This window comes from Micropterus salmoides, unplaced genomic scaffold (genome assembly GCF_014851395.1).
Source record: "Micropterus salmoides isolate LMB-PRFRI ecotype aquatic unplaced genomic scaffold, ASM1485139v1 Ms_hic_scaffold_10, whole genome shotgun sequence".
Taxonomy (NCBI): Eukaryota; Metazoa; Chordata; class Actinopteri; order Centrarchiformes; family Centrarchidae; genus Micropterus; species Micropterus salmoides.
The window spans coordinates 2,165,566-2,192,939 of record NW_024040041.1 but is presented as its reverse complement, the minus strand read 5'-3'; the positions used below and the strand labels follow the sequence as shown (position 1 = coordinate 2,192,939).

Below are 27,374 nucleotides of genomic sequence, written 5' to 3'. Positions count from 1 at the left end.
TTGTATTAACAAGTTAGTAAAACACTATCGCTGCTTGTGTTTAAGTAATTTCTTAGTGATAAAAGCTAAATATTAAAGATTTCAAATGTTTATTCTGCAGTGGTGGAATATAACTATTTAGGTACTCAGACCCTCGTAAAACATTATTCTCCTAATCATACGACGTTAAGACCCCCTGTGGCCCTAATAGTCTACTCAGTCGTAGTTAAATAAGATGATTGCCGTGATTTCTTCCAAGCAGGTAAACTACTTCCCCCGTGTGGATTGCGTTCGGGCCGTTTTTCTTAATTGGCCATTGAACGCAGCAGCACTGATCCACAGGAGATCCAGCCACCACCTGCTGGACGCTCAGAGCTGCGGTGCGGCTGAAGAGACATTGATATTTCGTCAAACAGATGGGTTAAGGTCAGTCGGCAGGAAAACGTCCACGTGTCGGTCAGATTAGAATCGGGCCGACAGAGCGTCCCGTTCCCGGCGAGCAGCGTCCGTCTCAGTGATTTGAAGGGGGATGAGTGCTGACACATCCACGCAGTCAGCGAAGGAGGCCAGCTGAGGAGCGGCAGGGTGATGCGGCTCTGGGACGGGGGCACTTGGTTTCTGCTCTGAAAGTTCACGGCTGGACACCGGGACCACATTGGTGGATAATATGTCTCTGCTGAAACAGCGTGGGAGAGAGCTTGAGCGCTTCGACGGACTGTCGCTCATTTACTGGTACGTGAAGTGAAGTTTGGGTTGAACCCCTGCGCGTGGCGTTCGCTCCGAGAGAGAGAGCATGCATTCCAAAACGTTAGGAATCTGGAAACTTCTGTTTCCCTAACCGTGACTGAAGGAAGACCTGCCACATCTGACAGAGTCGCCACACTTAACAAAGGCTACTGCTCTTTTAATCAGATTCTTTACACTCGCGCTCCTCACAGCCAGTGTGCGCGCAGGCACAAAGCTGGTTGTATTATATAGAATTAAAGTGTCGTTGCAGTTAGCCTATCTGTCGAATTGGCCAGATGACATTTATGATTCATCACCTGCAGTATCCTTCATTGGTGACATACTGTTGAGCTGAGGTGATGTTCACTGGCTTTTTGACACGTTGCACACATCTCATTAGTGAACTGGTTTTGTGTCTTTGCCTAATTCTTTTAAATTGTCACTACAAAATGACACAAGATGAACAGCTTCATCTATTTCAAAATGAAAGGAGGTCCTTCCTTTTGACCCGTTTCAACGACTCAATGCAAAAACATGCAGCTTAAGAAAACTCATAATTAACACTACCTCAAATGTGCAGTTAGATTTAAGTATTTACATAGTAAGATGGAACTGTTTTAACTTGGATTTTTTAAAGCACAAATCGACAAAGTTAAGCAACATAATGTCAAACCACTGAAATGTCATATGGGACCACATGACACATTGGTCAGGGTAAATAGAAAATACATTTAGCATCCATAAAGCAACAGCTAGAACAATAACTTAGGAAAACAAGAGTTTTCAAAATAAAAATAAAGATGTAACATGAATGATCCCATGGGAAAGTAGGGCAGTTTGGAGCAGGCCAGTTCATTTTGTTCTTGTATATTGTCCCGAGGGGAGGAGTCAGTCAGCTAAATGTAGGTGCTGAGTGGACTGTTGGGGCTGGTTCAGCCAGGAGCGCTTTAGAAAAAGGCAAGCTGAAGGGAGGTGATATAACACTGCTGGGTGCCCCGTTCTCTGGATGCCACCTGACGTTTGCCAGCCCTCTCTCCCACAAACAGAACCACTCCTAAAGTTTCCTCATGATTCTGTCCTCCCAGAAATTACCCGAGCTCTGGGACTACTTTCTGATTTACGTCTCAGGAGCCTTAGAGTTTAATCCTGACAGCGAAGACGTAGACCTGGGACTATTTCCTCTCAGGATGAACCCCACCATTAAGACCAGGTACGTGTGACACAGGGAGAGTCAGGAGCAGCGGTGTACAGGGATGCTTACCTACCTCCTGAGAAACTGCTGCTTTATATCGCTGCCAGAGAGAGGTCAGTTTAGCTGGGATGCTGTGAGGAGTCTAGAAATATAGTCAAACCTGCTATTTTACATGAAGTTGATGTATCTCGGTGGAAAACCTCAGCGACATCGAGAGAACAGGATAAGTGTGTGCCGTAGATAGAAAAGTACTTTCTGAAATGGCTTGATTTACAATTAACCTTGAACACAGTCCTTCACCTCCTCACTGCACATTACTTGATAAATATTAAAACTGATGTATTCTTAGTGTTAAAGTGTGGTAAACTCAAAATGAAAAAGGTAACTCAGAGGTTGGCAGAAGGTGGGTAAGGAATAAAGTGATGAGTGGAATGGAAATCATTCATAGTCATCTTGGCTTATTTCTGAAATTTGTATTGATGCAATGAGTTAAAATTACACAGTTTCCCTGTAGTCTCATATCTGTCAATAAAATGACAGCCATAGTTGTTAGCTGCAGTAGTGGCTATGCAGAATATGAAGCATTAATGAGTCAGAGTAAAGACTGTTTTGTTAAAAACAACAAAAAGACAAATGTAAATGAAGAGAGCACTGTGTCTGTTAAATAGACTGTTAAGTACAGAACAATGGGAGCTTTCATAAATTTTTATTACAGCAACGGTTCCATGTGGGTGATCTGTCAGGTAGTTCCCTGCAAAGAGAAGAATCATTTCTGGTACAGACGCCATACAGAATGTGTAAGAGTGACTGTTTTTGTGAGTGTGTGGTCTGGTGTTCGTGGTCTTATTGGATGGCAATAATCATGATAAAAGTAGTTTGGCCCATTCTTACCTTGTAGTTTTGCTGCGTTTCTTCTTCACACTGACTTATAACGAATGAACCAAGAGGAGTAAACAGTCATAAGCACTGACAGGTAACTCATCCGTTGGAGAGTTTTGTTGATGTCATTCTGCATCATCAGCACTACATGCATGCATGCATGCAGCAAGTTCCTGTGGCTGACAGCAGGTCACGCTGGAGACACTCAGCCTGAAGCGATCATCGTCTGTGGCGTCACAAAAAGCTCATGAAGAAGTAATAGATTACAAGCATTATTTGTTGAGGCTGGAACACATCTGCCATAATGATGAAGAGGTAGACACAGGGTGAAAAAGAGGCACAGCACTGTGGTATTACCGGGAGGATAGAGGTAACATTTGAATTGTTTTTCTCACTTTTTATTGATGAACTGTTAAAATATTGAGTAGGACACAAGCACAATACACCTTTTCCAAGGATCAGGCAAAATCTCTGATGTGCATATACTGTATGTTACAATGGTAAACAAATGATCGTGCATGATTATATAGATCATTGATTTATGATCACTTAGGAGATCACATCTGTGAAAGCTGATGATCAGCAGATGAATTAAATAGCAGTTAGGTTTTGAATTCATGCTAAATGGGTCAAACCACCAGTAACAACAGTTAAAGTGTGAACAGATGAGGCTACAGCAGCTCCTCGGGACTGTTCTGAATGCACAGACTGGCCCATGTTCAGAGAAGCCACCCCCCAGGAGAACCACATCAACCTGAGGAATATATATCAGTGACATAAATCAGCATACATGTTGATGATATGGAGTTCACAAAGACAATAAAATCATTCCCTGAAACAGAGATCCATGGAGCATGAATCACACACTGCTGCTGCCAGCACAGATCAAACAGGATGTTAAGACACTGAGACAGATGGTGCACCGCTGAGTGCAAACACTGTTCTTTTCTGTTTCTGTCTGACTCTTCCATTTCAGTTTCACATTTTGCTTTTGGCACTCGATGCTCGGGCTAGACGGCACCATCAGGCCGTTATTGGCTTTTTGTCTTCAATTTCAAAAATTGTCACTTCTGATTATAATGGAAGAGGTTCCTGCTGTGACTGTAGTGGTCTGTATTATTTTTCAGGTGACTCATTTAAAGTTAAATGTGTGTTGTGGCAGGATTTTACTCGGCAGTCTGTCAAACTTGATATTTAGCTCATAAACGGTTGTCTGGAACAGACCCAGAGGCTGGGTAAGGTTTAAGGTGATAGCTTTATTGATTATTGACAGATTGCAACACAGTTGGTTAAATTGCGCTTTTTCTTCTTTGCCGTTCTTCTCATTGATAGGTCTAATGAGTGGTGGAGTGGGTAGAAGCATAGATATGCGATCGGATGTCAAAGTGCCTTTCTTTTTAACTTGGATTGAAAAGGCTCAACTGGTTTTAAATGACTGCAGCCCTGTCACCCATTGTGACAGGGCTGAATAAATCGTAACATTATGTTATGCCATCTATTGTCTGGCAGTTATAATAGAGTTGAAGGGCATTTACTCCAAAATGAGCTTGCAAATCACCTAAAAGGTTTCCATTGGTATGCTGAGGTCAGAGAGCATTGTATCGTTAGTTAGTATCAATTGTTTTTGGTATGAAAATATTCCACCTTTTACTGTAGATCTAGAACACTGACAGCTTTTCTCTGAAACACGGGTCAAAACCTCACAGATAGCACTTTGCTTATTTGGCTTGGTGTCCTTGACTTGAATTTCATTGTGAAACTGACCGCAGGCTGTGACAGAGGTGGCAGGTGAGACTGGATGCACTTTGACAGGTTATTTACCCGACTCCTGTCCTGTGGAATTCAGGCCTCTGGTGGCAAGAAACATCACTTTAGTTCTGCTGTGACAGAGGAAAACAACATGCTCTCATTAAGTCACCTGGCCTTAGCATCTTTCACCTCCTTATCGGGAACACATTGTTATGATGTGCATTTGTCCACAGTTCCTTTCCTGTTAATTCAGGGACAATATTGCATAGATTTATGTGTAGAATACATCCTGGCAGGACAGTATACAATCTCCTATTTTATTTACTTGTATCAATATTGCTTTTAAGAGGCTGTTGAAATAAGGTGACCAGATTTCTGAAATGAAAACCGGGGACATTTTTGGTTTGGTGGTCAGTATGTCATTAAAAAATAAAATAATATATATTATTTTATATGAAATAAAAATTGGGGACAATTTCTGTTTCATAATCTGTCAAATATAACTCTTCTTAAAGTCATTTTGAGGCAGAAACTAGCTTTCAGTCAATAAGTAGAGGCTGCAGTCACTTTATCGCAAGTGGAATACTGCATTTTATGTATTTTTTTTGGCCATTTAAAGGTTTCAACAGGTAAAAAGGACTGAATTGGTTGGTACACAGCAAGTTAAATAATGTAGAGTAATAAGGATGATTGCAAAAGAGATAATGTCTTTATTTTTTATATAACTCAGCTGTAAGTCATGTTAATTATAGGCTACATTCCATTTTCTAAATAGGATATTAGACATACACCGACCAAACACATAATCCATCAGCAGCAACAGGCTTCTATTATTGCCTATAATCACGTAAAGGACAGACCTGGTTACACTTACGACATAAAGTGATGTTTATTTGCACGTTATGTCTATTTGATCCAGATAAAAGCAGCCGTAGACGTAAAGAAACTGGGTAAACCGATAATGTTACATGCTGCGTGTGCTCCCGCGGACGACAATCACTTTCTGGCCTCGTAGAATCCAATTTCGTATCTGTTAACACAGCTCCAGACGGAGACATGCCACCAAACCCTATGTCACTCTATGTTGAAAGGCATTCTAGTTTTCACGATTATGCCTCTACCAGCTGTGAACACCTGGAGACATGCAGTCCCTCCAATTCAGATCCTCTGTCAGACTAGATTAAGGTAATAGGTGAACTTCTCTTTCCAAATTCTCAACTGTTGTCCTCTGCATGTTTACACCGTTAGCACAGAAGCTTTGGACAACTGGGAGAGAGAGTAGGTTTAATTTAATAAAGTTTAATTTAAACTTTAAAGCTAATAGAACCGCTAGCTGCATGGCTAAATGAGCTAACTAGCTAACAGCAGCTATAGTTAGCAGCAGTTAGCGGTTACTTTAGCAACAAGCATAACTGTCTGTCCATCAGCATACTCATTAAATCACAGAGAGTAGAGGCAGAGCAGTCGGAGGACATTAGGAAAATATTTTCTCCATAAAATAAGATCCTTCACCAAAATCTGTAAAGAAAGTTGTGCTTTGCACAGTAGGCCCCCAGAAACACTCAGCTCTGGCGGCGTCTATCATTTTTCCAGCCTAATTCTGGTCTAATTTGTGTTCTGATAAACAATAAATTGATCACATTCAGGTTATAACAACAACGCATTTGGTCTTTGCATACGGAAATGATTTACATGTTTATTTGCATATAGAGCATATAGAGGTAAGTGAGATCCAATCAAAAGTCACCCCAGACGCATGTGTAGACACTAATGCCAGGTGTGAACGTGGAGACAGTGTAGTGTGGCTGGATAATGAGCTCCAGGAAGAGTCTTTTTGTCTACAATTCTTCTTGTCTTTCACAATGATGGAATCCAACCTTTGGAGCCTGCCAATGCTTTATCATTTTTTAAATTCTTCCCCAGATGTATACTTCAGTACAGGTGTGCCTTAGAGGGCAATAATCCCTGGGATTTAGGAGCTTGGTTTTAGCTTTCCTTTTTGTTTCACTTAATTCACTCAGCTTGACACCGCATTCATGTCATCAGATCTCTGGTTGGTGGAGAGGGTTACTCTCTAACCAATCAGTACTGAGAAATGTATGCTTCCTGCCATTGTCATTTACAGTCCACATACAAATGTGGTCAAATAAATATGCTGATCTAAGTGTTGTAAATTTAAGTTGACATAAAACAATCTGTATAGCTCAGCTCAGCTACACTTGTAGACGTGTACAATTTTAAGATAATTTTTATTAATTATTTTTATTGGATATAGCAAGGTAGCCATCTAGCTATGTGGGGAAATGATGCTCCTTAATTCTACCTACAATACTCTTGACTAGTTGATCTGGGGAAAATAGCTGTCAGTGAGCACAACACCAGACTTGTATGACATCTTAAGGGTGTCTCTGGAACTTGTTGTGTTCTCACTTACCAACACTGGTGAAATTCCCTCCACTCCAAGACAACTTAATTGAATGGAGTTAAATTTGTAAATGGTCTTTCTGGTATTCTGATCACTCAAAGCGCCTTTACATTACATCACATTCACCCATTCATACTGAAGGCAGAGGCTAACGTGCCAACTGCTCATCAGAACAAAAATGAACATTTACACACTAATGGCAGCTGGCAGCCCACTAAACCTTCTGAGCCACAGCCGGCACTTCGTGCTACTCAAAGAACTGAAAATGCCATGTTAAAAACCACAGCAGTGTGTCTTATCTCAAACGTCTTTACTGTTGCACAACATGTCTGATGGTGCTCAAAATGTTAGAGGCAATCACCTCTATCTGGATAATCCAAAGACTTTTCTGTCAACAGGTTTATTCTGTGCTCTATTCAGAATGCAGAATATAGCTCTGATTAAAAAAAACTCCCAAGAAGGTCTGCAGAGAGTCCAGGGTAACTGGGATCTTGTTTGGAAAAACATTACTCTTTAATATTTCAATTTTAAGAACCTGACCACCGTACTTACATTCTGTACACCCAGACTGCACATGAATGGACATGTGCCTCCACTGTCACCCAATGTCTACATCCAGTTCTGTTTGGAGTATATCAGGTATGTTGGTGTTTTTATCTAACAAGGGAGCTTATAGGACAAATGTTCATTTGTGGGGCCACCTTAAATACTTAGTCTCTAACATTTTACAGACTTTAACAGACCCTGTGAAACTCAACTCCATTCTTCCTTGTCAGGTAAAATCAATGCCCAGTAATGGGATTTCAATTCACACCTTATCGACCACTCCCATCCCCATTCCCTCTGGTGATGACTGATTTGCTGGGAATGACTTCTTTGGGTTTGATTTTCTCTCCAAAGAGATGTGGATCCTGAAGCAGAATGCTGACTGGATTTGCCTCCAGGGAGGTTTGCTTTTTGCTGCTGATTTTTCTCTCTCCCCTTCAACGTATTGATGTTTCCTTGCTTAGCTGAGTGGTCTGTTCTGTGTCAAAGGTATCAGACAGTTGTCCTGTTCTGTCTTCATTTCAAGTGAGAGGATGTAAGTGGGCTGCTAGTGTGTGCCTTAACAGCTGTAATTAGCTGAGACAAGCCCAGATGCCTTCCATTCAACTGAAGGCTAATTAAGTAATTAAGGAAGCACTCACTCATGCTTTTCAATGTTCATTTTGTTCCTAGGATGTTTTAGCTTAGGAGTCACTTCTTTTGTATTTACCCTTTTTTAAAAGCTTGGAAGGATTACTCAAAATAAAAGTCCTGAACAAAGACAATTTTGTAATGATACAGCGCACTCAGGGTAAAATATTGTATAAAAACCTGTGATGATTTTGACCCTTCGTAAGTATAAATCATATCCAATATAAAGCAAATGTTAAATACAGCTGTTGCTGATGTAAGTTTTATTTCATGGCCAGTTCATGTTTAGTGTTCTTTGGGAAAATAAGATGAGCTGGTGTGAGACAATGTCACTTACCTATAAAAAAAATGTTTCAGTGATTAAAACATAAATGGCAACTGGTTTGTTGTCAGACCTTCATAATCAGACCTACAGTTCTGCACCAACTGCTCACAAGCAGTGTGCAAAATACCCTTCAATCAGGGAGTACTGTATTTCCTACATTATCTGGGATTATTTCCCTATCTTTATTCAAGAGCATCATCTTTCAATTTGAGATCATGACTTACTGATTTCATGTTCGTATTTTGAAACGCTGTCCCTCTAAACCCTGCCCTCGCACTCAAACAACTCCTGCTTGCATTTGCTCTGCTTCTCCTCAGACTGTGAGCTTCTCCGGACTCGTGAAGCATCCTCTTTGCTGTTGTAAATGTTACTGTTGCTGCTTTAGAAACAACATTTAGTTATATTTAAAATATATTCTAATCCTGTTCTGACAGCCTGTCTGACATTTGAACTCTAAAACTAAGATGTACACTTAAGTATTTGTTTATCACAAGCCACATCATCATTGCAATACTGAACATGGTTATCGCACATTGTACATATTGTGCAGGCCTAATAAACATGGTGTAGCTCACAGTTTCAGTTTGACTTTATGACTTGTTGGGCTGTAATCTTGCAATAACTGTATATTTGCTACACTTGGGAGCAGCGGAAAAAAGTTGATATGGCAAACTTAATAAAGCAACTTTAGTCTCAAATGTCAGTGTTGACTCTGCTATAAGCTATTCACCATCTCCTGAGGGAAATATCTGGCTCTTTAGCTGGTAAATGCTTCACTGTGTTCACCAGCTGGCCTCTAACTGTGTCTGTCTGCTGCTGAGTAGGTACTGTACGGTGGCGTTATCAGAGCCTTTTCACTGAAAACAGCTGCTGCTGTGGCCAAATGAATGGATCATAGTAAGCAATATCTAATGATTGTGGTTGCTGTGGGGTTTGTGTCCACCTTGTGCAAACATACATGTGATGGACAGTATGTCTATCTGTATGTGTCGACCAGAAAAAATCTCAGCACAACTCTTCAGAGTGTAGTGCCCCTGTTTATCACATTTACCCTCCCTCTGATCCGCTTATGTGGCAGTTTAAAAAATGTGCAGGTGCTCACAGGAAATTAAATAGAGCAGACACAGTCTGTAATGCATGTCATCTCTTATCAACCTGTATCTGTCCAGCTTATTTTTACATTTTCATCATTAAACTCTATTCCTCTAAACATCACTTCTTTAATTCTCAATGTTTAAGTATTTGGATCATTCTTAATCCCCTCCAGGACTAGACACAAAGCTTTCAACTACAAAGGAACCATGATATGACTGGTTGTTGTCTCTTTCAACAGTCAACAACTTCCTGTTTCCTGACTTTTTTATTTCAGTATTACCAACGCCATTATTTTTGACCCATTGCAGCACTCCCTTTTTTTTTTTCTCAACATCCTGATTCTGTTGTCCACTGAATCATGCAATCACAAGACATAACATACATAATAATCCATTATTAATCCGTAAGAGAGGTGGGTTGGTCTTTAATTAATGCTAGAAAGATCAACAGTACATGAAAGTTTTAATTAATGTTAACACAATGCTCTTATCCCTCCTGACTTTAGAAGTTTGTACTTCAAAAGCCAGCATGTTCACAACTTAAAAAGAAAATACATCTACTTGGAAAATGAAGGGAGGCAGGAAAAACATGGGTAAAATAATCCAATAATCAGCTGTTTAGCCACACAGCAGCGGTGCATTTTTACCCTTGAAAAATGCAAACACAAAAATAAACTTGTTGTAATTAACATTTCAGAAGAGGGAGAAGTCTTTGATATTCTTTAAATCTTTTTTTATCTTCCACACTTTCCGACAGAAGGTATAATAGTGTTTGATTTTCAAGATCACAGAATATTTACTGAATGATGTCTACATCATTATTACACCCAACACAAGCTACAACCCAAGTTTTGTAACATCTTATAATATTCCTAGAGGAACTTATAGTGGGTGTGTAATTGTTAAAAACAGTTTACAGTATAGCCTACAGAGACCAAATATTGGCTATAACAACGGCAGGACAGAGATATCTGAACAGCATAGCCTTTTTTTAGACTGTGGAGATTACAGGCACCAAGTTCAGGGAGGCAGACTCATCAGGGGTGAAAAGGTGAAAAGATGCAAATCCCCTAGAGGGGCAAGCCTCCCCAGGAAGAAATGTTTATTTATGAGCTTTAAAATGTGGATTTAGAGTTGACATGAGGATATATGGAAAAACTCACCCTTATGACTTGTGTGTGGAGGGGTGGTTAGCTAGTAAAACTGGATGTGGTTTTTGCTCTTTACAGCAATTGCAACGGCTGTTTGGTCAATTAAAATACAGGGCGTGGCTGTGACTTTCATAAATTGATTTCACAACAGTCACAAGGTCAATTCATCTCAGCTTCTGTTGTTTACAGCGAGCTCTACTTTGCCCACTTCTCAAGACACTTAATTAGGCTACTGTAACAAGCGTTCTGTTTAACTACATCATATTGTAGGTACATTTTAGCTAGGTTAAATGGCTACACCGTTAGCCATGAATTAGTCTTGTGTTCCAAAACAAATACAAAAGTATTAGCCTTGCTAATTTTATTTTAGCATAAAGAAAATAGGAACCATCAGGAGCTAACGTTAAGTTGGCACTTTGGCAGAGGAGAAACAGAATCAGAAGGAGCTTTATTGCCAAGTAGTGTTTTACACATACAAGGAATTTGCTGTGGTGTTAAGGTGCTACAGACAGACATACAGCTGACATAAATAGATGTAGAAATATACACTGCTCAAAAAAATAAAGACACAAAAAAACACTAAAATAACACCTCCTAGATCTAAATGAATGAAATAATCTCATTAAATACTCCTTTCTTTACATAGTTGAATGTGCTGACAACAAAATCACACAAAAGTTATCAATGGAAAACTAATTTATCAACCCATGGAGGTCTGGATTTGGAGTCACACTCAAAATCAAAAGTGGAAAACCACACTACAGGCCGATCCAACTTTGATGTAATGTCCTTAAAACAAGTCAAACTGAGGCTCAGTAGTGTGTGTGGCCTCCATGTGCCTGTATGACCTCCCTACAACGCCTGGGCATGCTCCTGATGAGGTGGCGGATGGTCTCCTGAGGGATCTCCTCCCAGACTTGGACTGAAGCATCCGCCAACTCCTGGACAGTCTGTGGTGCAACGTGGCGTTGGTGGATGGAGCGAGACATGATGTCCCAGATGTGCTCAATTGGATTCAGGTCTGGGGAACGGGCGGGTCAGTCCATAGCATCAATGCCTTCCTCTTGCAGGAACTGCTCACACACTCCAGCCACATGAGGTCTAGCATTGTCTTGCATTAGGAGGAACCCAGGGCCAACCGCACCAGCATATGGTCTCACAAGGGGTCTGAGGATCTCATCTCGGTACCTAATGGCAGTCAGGCTACCTCTTCAGGCACATGGAGGGCTGTGAGGCCCCCCAAAGAAATGCCACCCCACACAATTACTGACCCACCGCCAAACCGGTCATGCTGGAGGATGTTGCAGGCAGCAGAACGTTCTCCACGGCGTCTCCAGACTCTGTCAACCCCTCCCTGTGGACGTTGGGCCCTCATACCCCCCTCATGGAGTCTGTTTCTGACCGTTTGAGCAGACACATGCACATTTGTGGCCTGCTGGAGGTCATTTTGCAGGGCTCTAGCAGTGCACCTCCTGCTCCTCCTTGCACAAAGGCGGAGGTAGCGGTCCTGCTGCTGGGTTGTTGCCCTCCTACGGCCTCCTCCACGTCTCCTGATTTACTGGCCTGTCTCCTGGTAGCGCCTCCATGCTCTGGACACTACGCTGATGTGCCATCCTGGATGAGCTGCACTACCCGAGCCACTTGTGTGGTGAAAAGAGTGAAAGCACCGCCAGCAATCAAAAGTGACCAAAACATCAGCCAGGAAGCACAGGAACTGAGAAGTGGTCTGTGGTCACCACCTGCAGAACCACTCCTTTATTGGGGGTGTCTTGCTAAATGCCTATAATTTCCACCTGTTGTATATTCCTTTTGCACAACAGCTTCCTAAGTGGACAGTTTGATTTCACAGGAGTGTGATTGACTTGGAGTTACATTGTGTTGTTTAAGTGTTCCCTTTATTTTTTTGAGCAGTGTATTAATATATAATAAAGAAAAATAATAATAGTTTGTGGCCGGGATGGGAGGCATCAGCTGAAATCTTTCCTGCTCGCCTCAGAGTCCTCGAGGCGTACAGGTCCAGAAGAGAAGGAAGATTGCAGCCAATCACCTTCTGTGCAGAGCGAATGATACGCTGCAGCCTGCCCTTGTCCCTGGCAGTGGCAGCAGCGTACCAGATGGTGACGGAGGAGGTGAGGATGGACTCAATGATCAATGCTCAAGCGATGGGGGAGTCACTCAGGATGATGGGGGAGGGTGCAGCTCTTCCTGAAGTCCACGACCATCTCCACTGTCTTCACAGTGTTGAGCTCCAGACTGTTATGGCCGCACCAGGTCACCAGATGGCCAATCTCCCACCTGTAGGCGGACTCATCCCCACCAGAGATGAGCCCAATAAAGCGTGGTGTCATCCGCAAACTTCAGAAGCTTGACAGACTGGAGGAGCAGGTGTTGGTATACAGGGAGAAGAGCAGAGGGGAAAGAACGCAGCCTTGAGGGGAATCGGTGCTAATGATCCTGGAGTCAGAGACATGTTTTCCCATCTTCATGTGCTGTTTCCTGTCTGTCAGGAAGTCTGTTATCCACCTGCCGGTGGAGTCAGGCATGTTCAGCTGGGAGAGCTTGTCCTGCAGCAGGGCCGGGATGATGGTGTTGAAAGCAGAGCTGAAGTCCACAAACAGAATCCTGGCGTAGATTCCTGGGGAGTCCAGGTGGATGTAGTGAAGGGCCATGTTTACTGCATCAACTACAGACCTGCTGGCTCTGTAGGCAAACTGCAGGGGGTCCAGGACTGGGTCTATGATGGATTTAAGGTGGGACAACACAAGGCGGGTGGCACAGTGGTGCGGTGGTTAGCACTGTCGCCTCACAGCAAGAAGGTTGCCCCGGCCTTTCTGTGTGCATGTTCTCCCCGTGTCTGCGTGGGTTCCCTCCAGGTGCGGGTAGTGGAGGCTTTGAAGCAGGCACATGGCATGACATGTTAAAAATGTCTGGAGACAGCTGATCAGCACAGTGCTTCAGGGTGGATGGGGAGACAGAGGGCCGATCAGTCGTGTGACGGGGGATGGTGTCAGATCTGTCCCATTGTCTTTCAAAGCAACAGTAAAACTGGTTTGGCCCGTTGGCAAGGCGTGAGTCGTTCATGGAGTGGGGGGATTTAGTTTTGTAGTTGTTGATCTGTCTGAGTCCTCTCCAGACAGAAGCAGTCATTCCTTGAGAACTGGTGGTGTAGTCTCTCTGCATACAGCTGTTTAGCATCTTGCACTGCCTTGCTAAACCTGTACTTTGACTTCTTAAACCTGGCTCGGTCCCCACTCCTAAATGCCTCTTCCTTTTCCAACCTCAGCTGTCTGAGCTTAGCTGTGAACCAGGGTTTGTCATTGTTATAACACACCATGGTGCGTGAATGCGGCTGTCCTCACAGAAGCTGATGTAGGATGTCACAGCCTCTGTATACTCATCCAGATTGTTGGTAGCAGTCCTGAAAACATCCCTGTCAGTGCAGTCCAAGCATGCCTGAAGATCCTCTACAGCTTCACTGGTCCATGAGCTCATTTTATGTTGTAATCGTCTGGAAAATGGTAGCATTTGTAAAGTTTAACAAGTAGTCCCAGAGCACTAACATCAGTTACATTCTACAAGTGGAATTTGGAATTACAAGTATGCTAGCTTATGTATGTTAGACTCTGGAAATTACAATGCAAACAGTCCCAAGCTTGACATGTCATCATATAAGCCAGTTAAGGTTTTCATAATGGCTTGTTCTCATTTTGTTTCCTGTGACTGTCAGTCTGTACTCCTGAAAGTTGCAATGATGACGACCGAAACGCTCTAGACGCTGCCGCTCAGCGGCAAGATGTACTGGGGCTGGCCGAGAAGCGGATAACTCCTGACCGCGCCTCCTGCCTGAGAGAGGGTATTCCCCCTCCAGGGGAGTTTCTACGTCTGACCCAACAGCAGTCACTGGAGGCAGGGAAACCAGGATGCGCTCATGCACTCTGGAGCCAGCCAGGATGACCGCCAAGGTTGAAAACTGCAGGGAGGTCCAAAAGGCGGGGTCGAGCCGCCAGTCAGGAGGGTCCAGCTCCCGGTGGGTGGAAGAAGGATCATGGGCACTTTCATGCGTCGCCAGGCAAGAAGGAGCACCTCCCTGCGTGGCGAGCATGCATGAATTAATCTGACGGTGAGGCACAGCTACCGAAGGGAACCAGCTGATGCTCGCCACAGTGGGGCCGGTCGTGTACCGCCTTGTGGGGCGGGCCGCCCCCTGACAGACTTCCACACACAGTTAAGGAAGGTTCGAGGGCCCTCCTGTGTGTGGTGGGAGGGCCTGCACGAGGCTGTGTGGGAGCTCTCGTGGGTCCGCACACCCAGTCGCCAGGGGATCCACATGAAGCCCCTAAGGGGTTGGCGACATGGAAAATGAACTGCTTGTTACATCGGAGTCAGGCTGCATGAAGGATGTCAAGCCAGCCTCAGCCGGTCCGTATAGTGTGGGGGAAATGTGTTTAACGGCGGCTGCTGACTCAGCTGAGGCAGCAGCGGGCCGGGGAACATGCTCTTAGGGCACACATTTGTCTCAATAGAGAAAGTGCAGGCAGAACATGAACAGTGAACACACAATTCCCTCCAAAATGTCTCTGGCGCTTCCCAGACCGCCGTGGCTTCACAGGGGAAGTTAGACCATGAGCAGGTCTCCCCCAGCGCCTTGAGAGCGCAACGCTAAGCTGGCAAGGCAGAAGGCCGGGGGAGAAAGCGTAGGGAGCTGCGTCTGCAGCAGCCTTGGGCGCTAACCAAGGCGGTATAAGTAATGTATTTTACGTGACAAATGACTAACTCATCGTGACACTATGCAACACTCATGACATGATTGAAAGATCTGTCTCTCCATTTCTTTGTTAATGATTAATCGGCTGCTATAAACGCAGATACCAATTTAAACGTTTTATTTTTAATAGCAATTAATCGGCTGCTATAACCGCAGATACCAGTTTAAATGCAATTAGCTCATATTGGCCGATAATATCGCCCAGCAGATAAATCAGTCCTGTATTAACTTGAGGTTTTTCCAACAAGTAATACCCTATAATTCAAAATCTTGATTGTGTGTACGTGTGTGTGTGTGTGTGTGTGGATTGGCGGGTGGGGGCCCTAAAAGACATTGTGCCCAGAGGCCTCTGACTTCATAATCTGACTATAAGTTGCCAATTTTATAACTTTGCCCACTTTTATTAACCGCTAATGTTAGCTAAGCTAATTCTTCAGAGCAGTGGCAGAAACCTGTAAGCTTAAAAACAGACCCCTCTTACACCATCTCTGTGTGTTTCTCTGCTTGCGTATCCTTCTCACCTTTTTTACCCCTGACCAGTTTGCATGCCTGATGATGATGTGCTGACACTGTACTATAATCACGCAGTGCACTGGGGAAGACGCTGCATACTCCGAGAAAGGGGGGAAAAAAGGGCCGTCTGATTGGCTGGACCGCAGCACAGTGTTTCCGCTGGTAATGTCTTTTCAACACAGCAAAAATAATCACTAAAGAAACCAAAAACTGCTTCTCCCTGCTGTTGCATGTTTTAATATAGTTTTATATCGGCAGCAAGCAGCATTTGTGAAAACTGCTCTGTGCACCAGTGTGCATGCATTTACACCACTGAAACGGAAGGAAATAAAGTAACTTTATCAAATACAAAAGTTCAAACAGACATCTGTAGAATGATATTAGTCCAGGATCATTATTATCGTAGTAACAAGCATTAATTGTCAGGATTGTCGAGAGGCTAACGGGATTAGGGCCCAAATGCAAGACACAGTAAACTGGCGAACACACTTACTGAAGTGGCAAGAGACAGAGCACGAACAAGCTACAATGATCCAGCAGTGGCTCAACAGAAACACAGGCAATATATAAAAAAGCTTAACGAGCAAGGAAGGAACACACAAGTGAGACAAATCGGAGCACTCACAGATGGAACAGTAAACGGACAGGAACAAACAAGAGACGAGCCCCCGAAAACAGACTGTACCAAAATACAGACATGTACATGGACAAAACAGACCAACAGGCAGACCAAAACCCAAAACCAAGCATGCCACAGAAAACACAGACTATTTCAAAATAAAACAGGGAAACCGTTTGAACAGACATACACACAGACCAGGATCCTGACAATGGTATAAGAATCCATACAGATGGAGAGGGAGGCGAGGAGAGAGGAGCATGAGTGCGTTGTGAAAAGTATCCCGGCAGTCTAGGCCTGTAGCAGCCTAAGGGATGGTTCAGGACTCACCTGAGCCAGCCTAACTATAAGCCTTATGAAGGAGCTTGATAGCTGAACGCTCAGGTTCCCATTCTGTTTTCCATTTGAAGACTCTAGGAACCACAAGTAACCCTGCATTCTGGGAGGGCAGTGCTCTGGTGAGATAGTAAGCTATGAGCTCTTTAAGATAAGCTGGTACCTGACCAATAAAGGCTTTGTAGGTGAGAGGGATTTTAAATTCTATTCTGGATTTTACAGGAAGCCAGTGCAGAGAAGCTAAAACAGGAGAAATACGATCTGTTTTCCTGGTTCCTGTCAGTACATGTGCTGCCACATTCTGGATCAGCTGGAGAGTCTTAAGGGACTTATTTGGACAGTCTAATAATAAGGAAATGTGAGATAGCCTCGCACTGCTAACCCTTACTTCCAGCCTAGAAGTAAGAATGTGTGGACTAGTTATTCTGCATCATTTTGAGACAAGATGTGCAGATTTTTGCAATGTTACATAGGTGAAAAAAGGTGGCCTTTGAAGTTAGTTTTATGTGGATATTAAAGGACATACATACAGTACAATACAATACGTAGATAGAAGATAGATATAATTGGGTATCATCTGCATAACAATGAAAGGCCATGGCATGTTTCCTGATAATATTGCCTAAAGGAAGCATACATATAAGGTGAACAGGATTGGTCCCAGCACAGAACCTTGTAGAACTAATTTTGGCGTGCATGGAGGATTATCGTTTACATGTACAAACTGAGATCAGAAAACTTCTTTAAGCAGCCTAGTTGGGATGGCTCTACAAGGCAGGTTAATGGTTTAGATGAAGAAATTATTGAAGATAGTTGATCAATATCAATGGGAGAAAAGCAGTCTAAATATAAATTAGTTTCACAACATTAACCAATGTTTTATTTTGTCTTACCGAATGTTGCATATATGGTTTTGCTGTCAATGTTGTGTGACACCAAGGGGTCTTGACCAAGTGTCCATATGTGAGGACTTTGGAGTGAGAACGGGTTGTTCAGAGGTGTTGCATCGATGGAGCATCTTGCGTTTTTTTGTGGAGCTCTCAGGCCTCAGGCATTTTTGGACTCCATGTGGGTGTTGCTGGTGACTTCAGCTCAAGTCAGCTGTCCTTTCATAAGTGGGCTGATGATGTTTTACTTGGTTGAAATTAATAGAACGAAATAAGGAAAACTACATGTGAAAAAACATTGTGTTAACTGAAATAAAAATAAAAACGAGGCTTTACAAAAGAACGATAACTAACTAAAACTGTATTGTAGATTTGCAAAACTAACTAAAAGTAACTAAAATGAAAGAGGAAAAGTCCTTATTTTTTGTTTATTTATTTATTTATTTCATACAACCGAAGCCTACATTTCGAGTGGATATGAAGCCGGGGGAACTGATGTTGCGGGCAGTTCGTCTTGCCGAACCGGCAGTTTCGAGGTGCGCACGGTGATTAGCAAATAGCAAAGTCCGATGGGCACCTGTTGGTGAGCCGCGGGTGTGTTATGCATTTCTCCTCCGCGTGAAGAGCTGGCACGCTGCATGCAGTGTGGCTGGCCTTCCATGATTGCTTTATCCGGGGTCAGGGCGGCGTCTGACAATAAGAAAAGATTGAAAAGACTAAAATACACGTTTAAGATAAATATAAATAGAATAAAATAAAAGGGATAAAATAAAGTCAAATAAGATCGGGAAAGGCTCTCCTATAAAAGTATGTTTTAAGAAGGGACTTAAAAGAGTTCACTGACTCAGCTGACCTGATTTCCTCAGGCAGGCTGTTCCAGAGCCTCGGGGCCCTGACAGCAAACGCTCTGTCCCCTTTAGTTTTCAGTCGAGACTCTGGAACAGACAACAGACCTCTGCCCGAGGAGCTCAAGGTACGTGCTGGTGCGTATGGGACTAAAAGTTCAGAAATATAACAAGGCGAGAGGCCATGAAGAGCTTTAAAAGTGATCAATAGAATTTTAAAGTCAATTCTAAAACATACTGGGCCAGTGTAATGAAGCTAAAATAGGAGTAATGTGGTCATATTTCTTTGTTCTGGTTAAAAGCCTGGCAGCTGAGTTCTGGACAGTCTGGAGTCGATCAGTAGATTTTTGGGTTAAACAAGTGAAAAGGCTGTTAATAATCCAGTAGTGATGAGATGAAGGCGTGTAAAATCGTCTCGGTGTCCTTAAAAGTTAACATAGATAGAATTTTTGCTATATTTCTAAGTTGATAAAAACATAATTGAACAAGCTTTGTGGTGTGCTGCTCGAAATTTAAATTACTATAAAACCAAACACCAAGGTTCTTTGCCACAGGCTTAATGTGATTTACTAGGGAACCAGCAGATGGCAGTATTTGTCATCTGCTGGGACCCAATGACCAGGATTTCTGTTTTGTCTGAGTTCAGCTGGAGGAAATTATTTGACATCCATTTTTTAACTTCACAAAGGCAGTTGTTAAGTGAACTCAGCATTCCAGGGTCTGTGGATCTGACGGGCAAGTATATTTGTGTGTCATCAGCATAAATATGAAAATATGAAAGCCGTTTTAAAATAATCAGGGACACAACCAGTAGATAGGGAGCTGTTGAAAACAGAGATCAAATGGGGCCCAAAAGAATCTATTACTTTCAGTAAAAACTTTGTAGGTATTACATCAAGTGGGCTGGAGGACACTCTCATTTGTGATACTGTTTTTAAAAGCTCAGACAAGTCGATGGGATAAAACTGGTTAAAACTCTCTTGTTGCTGGTGAGGAACCTCTGAGTAAGAGGCCACGGGGGTAATAGAGGCTCTGATTGACACCACCTTATTGGTAAAATAAGAAAAACAATTCACAGTCATCGTTACTTCCAGCTGAGGCACAAGGAGGGGTTGGGTTTACCAGCTGATCCACAGTCTTAAACAGAAACCTGGGATTGTGTTTATGTGTCGTAATGAGTTCAGAAATTAGTTCTTAGTGGTTTTCTTTTCCCTGTTCTGTTCTGATGGTCTGGCTTAGTGCTCATCCTGCATGTGTGGGAGAAAGTTGCCCCTTGCACATTGATTGTGAGATCCCCTTGCATTGGATTAACATGTCTGCTGGTCATTAAATTTACTCCATGTCAGCTATGTGTAGTATGTGTATGTGTATATGTATACACACACACATATATTATATATATATATATATATATATATATATATATATATATATATATATAAAGTTAATGACCTCATATATAATGAGCTCATATATATGTGTGTGTGTGTATGTGTATGTATATATATATATATATATATATATATATATATATATAAATAATATGTATGTATGTGTGGTAAATTTCTAAGACAGCTTCGGTTGTCAGACTTCTCTGTGATTTTTTCATTGTCCATGCTCTGTTGGTTGTTACAGACCATTTGTAAATCGAGAAATTATCATTCAATTTTACATTAGTGGCATTGAGTCATGAGACTGCAAAGGTTCCTGTGGGAATCATTTCTCTGGACAGAGCTTTGTTTTTGAGATTGAGATTTGAGAAGATCAAATCTTGTTTTTATAAAGAAAATAATTACAGTAAAAGTAATACACTTTTTCCTTTGCTGTGCTGTGAGATAGACTTGCACTGTGCCAGCTTGGGTGAGCCGTGAGCAACCGTTTGCACCAATATACCCACCTCTATCACCAAACACAGATACAGTGCATTTTAATGAGAAACACAGCTGTGTTTGTTTAGTAGACAACTCCATAGGGTACCTTAATATCATTATACTGCTGGGGGTACTCCCAGGAACTAAGATTGATCTGTTAGAATGTCTGCTGTTCTCAAAACCTGCAGCTTCTATTCCTCATCTGTAGAGGGCAGCCTTGTAACTGGAAACCGTTGACAGTGATCACCCATCTCTTTAGTTTTAGTCTTTTCTTTGTATTGCTCTATTACACACACACACACACACACACACACACACACACACACACACACACACACAGAAGTGTGTGTGAGCACGTGCATGGGTCTCTCTGTGACTGATTTTGTCAGTGTGGATTGGATAATCCCATAATTTGATAACGACCCACTGTGCAGATTTAGTGATTAAAATTCTGAGGCAAATGGTTGTTGCCATGGTTGCCAAATAGAAGAAGAAGAGCATTCATCCCTGTGTGACGAGAATGTGTGTGGGTGGTGGTGGTGGGGGGGGGGTTAATGCACAGAGTTGTAATGTGCATGCAATCATACCATAGACTGTATATAAAAATCATACATACAGTACACACACAACTGTGGTAAAATATGGAAAAAAGTCCTTTTATGAGAAAGACGCAGAGTGGGCATATGTGCATGTTAATGCTAGTAATCATTAAAGGACTATACAGGGATTGCCTTTCTTTCATGTAGCTGTTAACGATCCCCTCTAGGCTATGATGCTGTGTTAGGAGGTTGATCATGTGTTTGGTTGTGTACAGTATGTGTGTGTGTATCTGTCTGCAGCTAATCTCGCATACTACTGCATAGTGTAGACTTTCGTCTTTTTAGCAGTGTTTGCCATTTTATGTTATGCATTGTATGCTTGAGGTCTGGGGTGATGATGGTGCCCATGAAGCGGAAGGGCTCCAGTGTCAACTGCGGAGTCACACAGGGTGAAGGGGGAGGTTGGAGCTGGGCTTTTTCTGAAATCCACAACCATCTCCACTGTCTTAAGAGCTTTGAGCTCCAGGTGGTTCTGGCTGCACCAGGTCACCAAATGGTCAATCTCCCATCTGTGGACTCATCCCCACCAGAGATGAGCCCAAAAAGGGTGGTGTCATCTGCAAACTTCAGGAGCTTGACAGACTGGTGACCAGAGGTGCAGCTGTTGGTGTAGTAAGTCTGTGATCTACCTGCAGGTGGAGGCAGGCATGCTCAGCTGGGAGAGCTTGTACTGCAGCAGAGCCAGGATGACAGCATTAAATTCAGCTCATGATGAAAATCATATAGCAGAGATGTTAAAGTGGCTTAATATTTGCCAGCCCATCATGTGAGTTTCCCAGTGGTGGTAGAAGCACTAATATATTTTACTTAAGTTAAAATGCTTGAAATATTCAGTAAGAAGTAAAAGTCTCACATTAAAGATTTTTACTTAACACTAAATACTTATATTTAGTACAAAAGTATGAACTGCAAAATGTTCTTAAAGTATTAAAGAGATATCGGTAAATATCTGTTCCCGGCTCAGAGGCGGATCAAATTGGACCCCCCTCTCAGGCTCTGTACTTTTCATTCTGCATACATAGTGAATGGAGAATTTAGCAGACAGATATTTTTGGTGGAGACCAAACAGGAGGTAAAAGGAGAGTGAGAACTTCAAATGAATGCTAATTCCACTGTGTCTGCTGGGTGTAACTAAGCAACTGCTTGCTAACATATTTTCCATAACAACATAAGGTGTAGGCCTTCCCCTGGGAAAGTGGTATGCCCAGGGGCGAGTATCTTTTGACGGGGGTCGGCTGCCAAGTGTCTTTTTTGACAGGGGCCTGGTGTGGGCCAGTGACAGACTGATGGCAATATTAAGGTAGGGCCCTGTATATTATATGACAACAAAATCACAGACTGAATTGCAGATTTGAAAATTTAAAAAAACTATTAAACAGATTTTATTGGGCAAAAAAAAATGCTTTGCCTCCAAAGCGCACCCTAACACTCCCAGCTAGGTGTTTTCAGAAGAGCAGATGGTGTTGGACACAGGCCCTTAAGTCAGTTATTTATTCAACCCACATTTAGAAAAATTAACTATAGCACAATCTTGCTAATAATCTCACAGTGTACAGTCTTGGAATGCTGTGTTTTCAACAAAAGAAATTACATTAAGATAAATAATATCCAAAACAAGTGCAATAAAAGGTTTTGCGCTCAACACTAAACTTCCGTCCCTGATAGGCTACTGTGCTAGATTAGCCAAGAGATCCAAACTGATCCCTTTAAGGCCTTGTACTTGGTGCATTCCATTTTCTAATAATTGTGTCCTCTCTGTGAGCACTGGAGTCAAAAAACAGTCTGGGTAGGGGAAAGCAAGCAAAGTAGTATTGCTACCATGTTGCATTAAACTATGCAGTCTCTTTTCAGATCAGTGCTCATGAAGGAGAGGACATAAGCTAATGAAATCATCTGCTTTATTTTGGGTCAACCATCCATTTGGGATTCCACACAAAAGTAATGTTAACGTTATCAATACTCTGCTGTTTTCATGGCGCTACCTAGGTTGAGGTGCTTGCCGGCTGCCTTTTGTCCACCTAAGGCTGGGCTAATGTTGTTGACTCAGTGGAGCCAGTCTCTTCCTCATCACAGTCACCTCCAGTATTTGTCCATCTGAAAACCTTTTTGGCTTTTACCTTTCCTCCTTGACGTCATCCCGAAAAGTCACAAATGAAGTGTCAGTGCTACTGACTGGCTATCTAGCTTAGGTTGCTAGTAATGTTAGCTTGTGATAGTTGTATAACGTCAAGTGTTGAACGTAACTCTACTACACACAGTGATGCAAGAACACTGATCTCAGACCTGCTGGTTTCCTATAGTGTGTTCACATTTCAACCAACAGATGTCACTGGTGTGCTTTCCTACCATTATGTTTATGTTTCCAACGGAGCCCCTCCAATGTAAGTAGCCTGTGGTTTAAAACTATTGTCCTAAAAATATTTATTTTTTAAATTTTCAGATGCTTTGGCCAGGCTGGTTGCAATGCACTGGTGGAAAACCTGAGGTGATAAATATGTGTTTTTATCTTGCTGTATTGCGAAAAGTAAGTGAATGCACCGTTAAATAACCAGTTATTAGATTGTGACACAAAACAAAGGTGATGCTTAATAAACAAGAAATAAATTAAGAATAATCCCTTATTGTGTACATCTGGAATAAAAATAGTTTAAGACTCTTGCACCGCAAATAACATTACCAGAAAGGTAAATGCTCAACCTTGACAGTGAAGTCTATGAATAGATGGCAACACCCTGCAGCCTTCAGCTGTTTTGGTTCAGGTTTATAGCAACTCACAAAGATGCTTTGAAGGACTGCTAAGCTTCTGTAGGTATTAGATTTTTAAAAAATGCAGGATTTCACAGGTTATGTATCCAGTGGTTGATCAAAGTAAACACAAGTAACCCAAATCAAATGCTCATTGACTTCATTTGAATTTAGGTAGCTTAACCCAAACAGCGGATTGCCATTTGAAAACATGTAAACAAAGCAAACTATTTAAATATGGATAGCAGAGAAAAGAAGCTGCTGATAAATGAAAGGCTTAAGGTCCTGAGTGAGAGAGTCACGTCCCTCTGAAAGGCTGTCAGGATGATGAAAGGAACCACAAACTGCCATGTTTACAAGTGCAAATCTTCCCTGATTTTCTCAGAAATACAACTTGTGAATAATCTTGACATTAAACCATGAATGTTTTTGTTCCATTGAGAGAGCAGTAAGTGCAGGTTTAGACTATATGCAATAAATGTATTTATCTATTAAGTGTTCCCCAGATTACCGCTGCGGGAAAACTATCTTTAAATGACTTCCAGGATTTTCTTTGTGTTATCATTTAATTTTCATTAATCATTGATCAACTTTCTGACGTTTAAATGAGAAGTATCTAATTCTGGAGAAATCAAATATAAATACTATGACATAGAGTGTTCAACAACAAGGCAACGTTAGCTAAGTTGTGGGTTAGCACTATCGCTATAGTTGCTGCTGTGAAGCTAACATGAAGCTAACATGAAGCTAACATGCAGAGAGGATGAGATGGTCCAGAGCAGCACAGCAGCTCCAGACATTGGTACTCACAGCTCTTCTGCTGCTACAGCTAACATCACAACAACAGCACGTCTTGGTGAACTAGAAAATAAGCTGATGGTCCGTGGACAAGGCATTTAACATTACTGACACACAAATCATGGCTGGCACTGCTGGAAAAGTGTTGTGTGGCCACTTTGATTGTTTCCCACGTACAGAGCCAGGGCTGAGTACAAACACCAGGTTTATTTCAGACAGCCAGTGGACCGTGAGGAGATATTCACTAATTTGGCAAAAAGGATTGGATTAGAATGGCCCACTGCACTTTTAGTAGTGATAATTTTGATATTACAGCTGCCATGTGTAATGCTCACCCATATTACCACTTTTCTGCCGCTGTTGGAAAACCTGCACTGGTGCTTTGCTGTTTTTTAAGTGACAGGTCTAATGAGTGGTTAGGTGGCAGACATTGATAGACAACCGGGTGATTGATGGCATAACAATATGCTCCTGCACACACGTTTACAATGATGATTTGTGAAACAGACCCAGTTGTATGCATGATTATAAATGTAATGAAAAGAATGTGTCTGCATATTTCTGTTGTAGTTGTTTTCGGAGTCATGAATCTGAGGACTTTAGGCTTGACTTGACAAAATGAAAAAACACAACTCAACTTTACCGACTTTAACAACAATGACTCACGACTTCACTTGGCCTTTAAGCCTTTTGACTTGGGATGATCCCAGGGGAAATTTTTATTGCTCAATGGTAGTGATGTGCGATACCACTTAATTCCTATACGATCCAATACCAAGTAATACCCAGGCTTGAATTTGCCGATACAGATACTTTTAACATGTTTAACCTCTAGTTTAATGTGACCTCTCCCTCCTGTTTCTGTATTTATGAGAGAAATAAGGAGTAGGCTGTAGCATTACCAAGTCAAAATAATAGCTGCAGAACTGCCATAACATCATCCTATTGTTGTGACAGACTTAATCTCAGATGTTTAGTGAAGTTTGCGGTGTTGCCGAAGTATTTTGCTGTCTTTGCACACACATCACACAGAGCAACATTATTACCTTCACAGCTAAAATACAGCCAGAAGTGATTTTACAGTCAGCCAGAGTCAGTATTCAATTGCGGGAAATGTAAAGGACTGCAGCCGCTCACTTCAAAGAAGCTCCGTCACAGAGCCGCAAGCGTGACTTTGACAGGCGGAAGGAAAAGTAGTTCCTATCAACAGAGTATAATTAGACCATCCTGGTGACAGTAAGATACTTACACACTCAGTTTAGATATCGATCATTTTATATGAGTATCGATCCTAGAGCAGGAAACGTATCAGAAATATTGATACTTATATGATCCGCACATCACTACTCAATGGTTGCTTTTCTACAGCTCAGGAGACAAAACTGTGATTCTCATTTCAGCCACATTTTAGTTTCAATGTTGTCGGACCTGTTTCTCATATGTTGCTCCTAAAATTCACTAGGAGAATTAGGTGAGACAGAGCATTTTGCATCAGGAGTCATAATTGAGACTTGAGGGAGATACCTTGCTCTGGCTCATTTTTTGTCATTAGGAGAAGAAAAAGAGATACCCTAAGCTGAATTTGAGCACACAACCTTCTGTTCTAAGGTCAACAACTCTACCACTGAACCATCCAACTGCACATAGAAGTATTTATTGTCTTTATGTATAATACAATGTTCCTTTACTTGAGAAAAGAAGACATACCATATTTACCATAAAATTCCTCAAAATTCTCCTCAAGTACAGGTATTTAAGTATTCCATAGTGAATGTACGTAAGTAAATCTCTAAATATGCATTATTTTCAGTGACAAAAATTTCTTTTTCTTCTTCTCAGTAACTAAACTACAGGGATCAGATAAACAGTAATAAGATATAGCCCCCTAAAAGTGCAAGTACCTCAGCATTTACACAAGTAAAGAATTTTCCATCCCTAAGTGGGGTCACTAAGACTAATCTGAGACATATCTTGGAGCTTTTTCTATGATCCACATTCAGGAGACTTACACATATTTAAAATCATCTAGAGATCTCTTGTTATGATCAGAGTAAGACATTTAATAATGATATGTGGTTGTTTCTCCTGAGTTGAATTTAAGAAGTAGGAGAAAAAGCCTTAGTATTAAAAGTAGCTCATTTGTGTCTTGGAGAAATGAAAGAAACAACTATGAGATCTCTTCTTGGATTTTGCTTTTCTCTGGGATTTGGTATCCTCCCCAAGCCTAAAGATTAAAAATGCCGTTATGAAACATGGTGACCAGGGACTTCTGATGAAAAACAGCCTTTTGGCTAACTCTGACTAACTAACTTGATTAAGACTCGAAACATAAAATTTAGGACTTACACTTTGATTATGACTCATAGTACATCATAGTATACTGTGTACTTTAGAGGTAAAGCTTAAATTATACTTTGTGTCCAATACAAAACAATTCACGAACTGAACTGGCCACAGACAAAGGAACTAATTACTGTAATTAATGAAGCCGAACTAACTGGAGTAGATAGGCATGGCCGTCTCCAAGATTTACCCACCAGGATCTGGAAGAACAAGGTATACTGTATACTAGGGCTGTACAGCTGTACATATCGATTATTTTTCAAGTCATTTAATCTAACGATTATTTTGTTGATTAGTCGATTAATCTAACGACTAACTTTGTTTATTCTAAAGGGAAAAAAAGCCTATTACTCAATT

General features: G+C 41.8%; 1 protein-coding gene and 1 long non-coding RNA gene across 10 annotated transcripts in view; both read left to right on the top strand.

Moving 5' to 3' along the window:
• Positions 1–319: 319 nt before the first annotated feature.
• The window catches only part of si:dkeyp-72e1.9 (syntaxin-binding protein 4), a 112,221-nt gene continuing 85,166 nt past the window's right edge, over positions 320–27,374 (top strand). For 2 of the 9 annotated variants that reach the window (XR_005447455.1, XM_038739264.1), the window contains exon 1: positions 331–711. Coding sequence is in view for 8 of the 9 variants with exons in the window: in XM_038739264.1 (XP_038595192.1) it covers positions 647–711 (65 nt within the window). In the remaining variant the exon portion in view is untranslated. Of the gene's footprint in view, positions 712–27,374 lie in introns of all 9 variants that reach the window. The other 7 variants (XM_038739301.1, XM_038739283.1, XM_038739276.1 and 4 more) reach the window with 7 other exon arrangements.
• Positions 7,508–8,255, top strand: LOC119918554. Its single transcript, XR_005447467.1, has 2 exons — positions 7,508–7,589; positions 7,727–8,255. It is a non-coding gene; the product is annotated as an uncharacterized LOC119918554 (long non-coding RNA).